This window comes from Trachurus japonicus, chromosome 3 (assembly GCF_045865225.1).
Source record: "Trachurus japonicus isolate A0001 chromosome 3, Traja_1.0".
NCBI classification, from domain to species: domain Eukaryota; kingdom Metazoa; phylum Chordata; class Actinopteri; order Carangiformes; family Carangidae; genus Trachurus; species Trachurus japonicus.
In genome coordinates, this window is record NC_140909.1 from 32123273 (window position 1) to 32128011 (window position 4739).

At 39.2% G+C, this 4739-nt stretch overlaps 1 protein-coding gene across 1 annotated transcript; it reads right to left on the reverse strand.

The window, feature by feature from the left end:
• Nucleotides 1-403: 403 nt before the first annotated feature.
• LOC146990211 (interleukin-17C-like) lies at nucleotides 404-4427 on the reverse strand. Its single transcript, XM_085773145.1, has 3 exons — nucleotides 4404-4427; nucleotides 4018-4262; nucleotides 404-642 (listed from the first exon to the last, which is right to left on the reverse strand). The coding sequence occupies exons 1-3, from the start codon at nucleotides 4425-4427 to the stop codon at nucleotides 414-416; spliced, it is 498 nt and encodes a 165-aa protein (XP_085629271.1). The 3' UTR covers nucleotides 404-413.
• Nucleotides 4428-4739: the final 312 nt, after the last annotated feature.

The window sequence follows — 4739 nt, forward strand, 5'->3', positions numbered from 1 at the left end:
TTTCACATTTATCAGTAAAACGATATTTAAAAAATGGCAACGGGCAAAATGAGGAGCATCTCGTTGCTGGCGAGTGAAAGCATTCACTCATGTCTTTGGTTTAATCAACAAATTAACAAATACAAATACACAGTGCAAATTACTAGCTTAGGCTATAAATGTCTTCATCTGAAGCTTTAGTTTATGCGGCACATGCTGACTGCTGGCAAATGAAAAACCCTTGAACTCTTGGGGCCTGTTCAGTAATCTGTCCATGATATTAAGTAGTAGTGTGATATTTGACATCAGGCTGATAAGGAAATGATTATAAACCTTTAGTATGAGTTTGTTGTACATATCTCTGCAGGAAATTAGTTATTGCCTATAATCAAGGCAGCACTGATGTGGGTGTATGATAGGATTAATTACTCAGATCACTTGGGCACAGCACAGGTACAGGCCACAGGGACGGGGAGGGTCTTTTTTATGAGCACATACTTTTGTGGGTCATCATCACACTTAGTCTTCTTCATGACATTCATGCGAGTAAACACCGGCACAGAGTTGTAGCTCAGGTTTTCCTGCTGGTTGATGATGCATCCCTGACAGACGCACTCTGCAAAGGAGATCTTGAAAGGAATCCTGTCAACTTCCTCGTTTATGCTGAGGGAGACAATCAGACAGTGGACACTCACATAAGTTGTCAAGGCAGCAGGATGCTATGACCCTGCTGCCTTGACAAAAACAGATTATTGTTACTTTCCCCTTAACTGTTATTCCTGCTAATTAAAATATTTCACAAAAATTAAACAAATTAAAAGAAAATGCTATAACATATATGTATGATAAAAACATACACATCTTTACAAAGGGCTGGCGCTTCACAACCATTGCAGACTGTGAAGTTGAAGTCTGCAACATATACATACAGTATGCTTACTGTTGGCCAGAACCCTAGGGCTGTTGATTTTGTTTGTTTTCATTACTGGAGTGTGATGAATGTTAAAGGTGTTCAGAAATGGCCGTTTGTTTGTCGCGCCAAGTTTCCACGAGTTGCCGCACGGGTTTAAACAAGTAGCCTAAGGAAAACAAATTTGATTGGTCGTTATGGAGCAGGCGGGATATTCAATGTTTGGGGCGAGACCGAGCTCGGTGTGTGTGTGTGTGTGTGTGTACAGACGTTTGATTGACGGATGACGGATCCAATATCAGTGGCTGATGAATCGCGTGCAGGCTGACGTATAATCCGTGCGCCTGTATTATCCAATGCGGAAAAAAAACACACTTTACTCGAAAATAGAATTTTGCACAAAGTTTGACCTACATCGTCTGATAGATAAGTTATTACACTAATGTTAGACCTACAGTGGGATCAAATTCAATTTTCTTTTCTGTTCACCTTTAACCCTTAAATGGGCAAGCATATATAAAAATTTTGGAAAAATAAAAAAAAATTTTTTTCCAATGTTTCTAGGGTAGAATAACACAATTTTATGATTTTTTTCAAAATATGACCTTTATTTTTCATTTTAGAGTTTGTATCTCCCAAGATACATTGCCCGTTTAGGGTATAAATTTGCCATTAACCAATTTATCAAATATTTCATTTATGAACTTTTAAAACATATTATAAGCAATTAATTAGCCACTCTCTGTGGCTCTGTGTGTGTGGAGGATAGGTCCGCTTGGCGCGGGATTCAAACCGGGGTCGCCTGCAATTAGGACTATAGCCTCAACACTGAGCTAAACACCGCCCCACAACACATCATGTTTTGTTGCAGACAGATGCTGTATCTATCACTGGATCTTTTACACAAGAATTCACTATACTACTATACTACTCTAATCATGACCTGAACATCCTCACTCTTTTACTGTCGTTCGCTCCCTTTTCTAATTATTTGTTGCCTGTGTTGATCAACAGATGGTGGTATTCTAGTAATACTGCATATTCAACCCCCCCCCCCACAGCCTGCCAAATGTCTGTTTGTTTTTAGGCACTAAAAATAACACAGAGCCATTTTGCCAGCAAACAGCATCATCTTTTTCCGGGTTTGTGCAAAAAAGACTCTCGGGTCAAATGACTGAACTAAATCTGAGTGTGACTAAGACATATTTGAGGGCATATTCACACCAGGAAAAGTCTGGTAATTCACTTGTGGGTGTGGACCAAATATTTTTTAACTTGGTGCGGTTTGTATTCACATTACAATTACAATTTTTTTTTCAGTCATATTTCGCAGCAAAAGATTAGTCTACTTAGCCTACAGTAGGCTATGTGCCCGTTATGCAGCAGTCCTCGTGAAGGACGGTCAGACAACAAACAGAGGATGGTGCGCTAAAAAAAAAGAGGACGGCTGCACAGCTTTAGCAGCATGTGTGTATTATAACAACAAAATAAACATTGTTAATCATCCTCTCAGGATGATCGTGTTGCTGATCGGCACCTACACTCAGAGCATTTAATTCCTATCAGTTAATGGTTATTAATCGGATAGCGAGCTTCTGTTAAGTGATTCGCATCACTTAGGTGATTTCCAAGTGTTTTGCAAAGACAACAAGCTAATCCAGTAGCATGTATGTAACATGTAGAAATGATCAGCCAATAGGAGGATCATGAAACCACCATATGCACACATACTGTGTAGGAATGTTGTATTATTGTATTAACATTGATATGAAGAAACAACCTCTGTTTTAAGTTTTCCAAACCAACATCAAAGGACCTGGAACTGAGGAAACTGGACGTAGATAATGCATCATTAGTAGGCTAATATTAATCTGCCAGACAGAAAACACAAACTTTACAGAAGGGATATTCCAACCACATACCATCATCAGGAATGTTCATTGTCTAAATACATGGGAGTGTCTTCTGGCCTTTAGTCTGACTACACACTACTAGACAATTTTAGACCACACCTCCTCCAACAATTGGGGGGCGTGGCCCGATTTTAGGAATGTCACATATTATCATTTATAAAAACAATCATAAAGTTCTGTCTATATGATTCATTCACTGGGCCTTATCAAGTCACAGCCACACCAATCTCAATTCAGATCTGCCTCCGATACAAGTAACCGCAGAGAGCGAGCAGACAGGAGAGCATCACCAATGTCACCAATGTTGTGTAATTTTCACTGCAAAATGTATAAGCTGTCTTTATTCCATCTTCACAGCCAAAATTTCACCCAAAACATTTTTCTCCTTTTTTTGTATTTCACTGCATATTTGTTTTTCTTATGAAGTCACGTTTGATCATACAAGTGTCTGTGAGTATGTTTTTCAAATCGGTTACGGTTTTTAAATGTTCTGGTGTGTAGAAGAAACAATTACAGAGTAACACTAACAGTGAAGTTTTAGTTAGAGGCTTGTAGTGGTTTGGGGGCAGTTTTTATTTTCTATATGACAGTGACCATAGTAACCATAAGCAAGAAAATTCCTTAATATTCATTCAGTAGATGACATAGAAATTCAGTAACTAATGCATAACAACTGTATTTCAGCAGTCAAACCAGTGACTGTTTATTTAAAATACAAAACATTGTTTAACATTCACTGTTGTCTAGCATATTTGGCCCACAGTTAACAGGTTGATGTGCATAATTTTTTTTCTTAGAAGAGAAGAAAGGTGATTCTCTCGCTTACTCTTTTAAATTTAAATAGAACCTATAGTTTGACTAACATGGTCTTTTAGCAACTCGGTGAGGCATCAGCAACTGCCGAAGCAGGGTAGGTCAATCAGTAACTAATGAATATTCTAATCTTAAATTAAAGTAATCACGTTCCCGAGTAACTATTCAATAGCTTGATCTGTAGCAATATCATCAAAAGTCAGAACCTCAAAGATGTTCAATGAGACTAAAACAGAGAAAAGCATCAAACTCTTTCTTTCTTTGTATATTCTTGGCATTTTAAAATGACTCAAATGGAAAATATAACTATAGGCTACTGATTTATTAATGTTCTGACAGTTGTCTAATCAATTAATTATCGAGACTCTAAGTCGCCCTCCCCCTCGTGCGTGCTGCACTCACCTGTACTTCCATGGCGTAAGGGAGCGGTTTGCCAGTTCACCGCGCATCTCTCGCGCCGCCTGCGCGCATGTCCGCGGCGGCGACGTCTTCAACCTGTCGAACATCTGCGGCTTCCAGTGTTTCTTCAGGAAGCGGTCGGACTTGGTTTTGAGCTGCTCCTTGCTGATGCACCTGGAGTCACCGGTCGATGCAGCGCTCAAAAACAATGTCTGGTCGCTGAAGAACAGCAAGTAGCCCAGAGAGATCTATAAACATTTATATATAAAAAATAAAATAAAATAAATAATAATATATATATTTTTAAATGGGAATAAAACATTAAAAAACGGGTTATGTGGATGTGGATAAAAGTAGGCAACGCTCCCCCTGTTCACGCTCTTAATTACCATTTGCAGGCTGACCCAGCTCATCTTGAACCCGCAGGCCTACAGATCTGGCTGTGGATACGGGCTCCATTGGACACTGCACCTTTATTTAAATACCCGGCCGGCCTCCCCCTGGTAGGTGTGGACAATCCTCAAGGTATTTCCCTCAAAGCCTCACCCACGCGTTGTCGCGGTATGAATGACTCCTAGTTTTATCGGAAATTTTAATATAGCCCATACAAAAAACGAATTGTCAGGCTATTTTAAAAGTTGTCTAAAAATCCACATTTTTTCCAGTTTTCATTGAAGTTATATTTGTTTCATTATCGCTTCTGTGACGTCTCCCACCCCCGACAA

Coding starts and splice junctions, on each gene's coding strand:
- LOC146990211 (XM_085773145.1), bottom strand. CDS start 4,427: ATGAGCTGGGTCAGCCTGCAAATG. Junction 4,263..4,403: donor GCTGGGTCAGCCTGCAAATG/GTAATTAAGAGC, acceptor AAATGTTTATAG/ATCTCTCTGGGCTACTTGCT. Junction 643..4,017: donor CTTACGCCATGGAAGTACAG/GTGAGTGCAGCA, acceptor TGTCTCCCTCAG/CATAAACGAGGAAGTTGACA.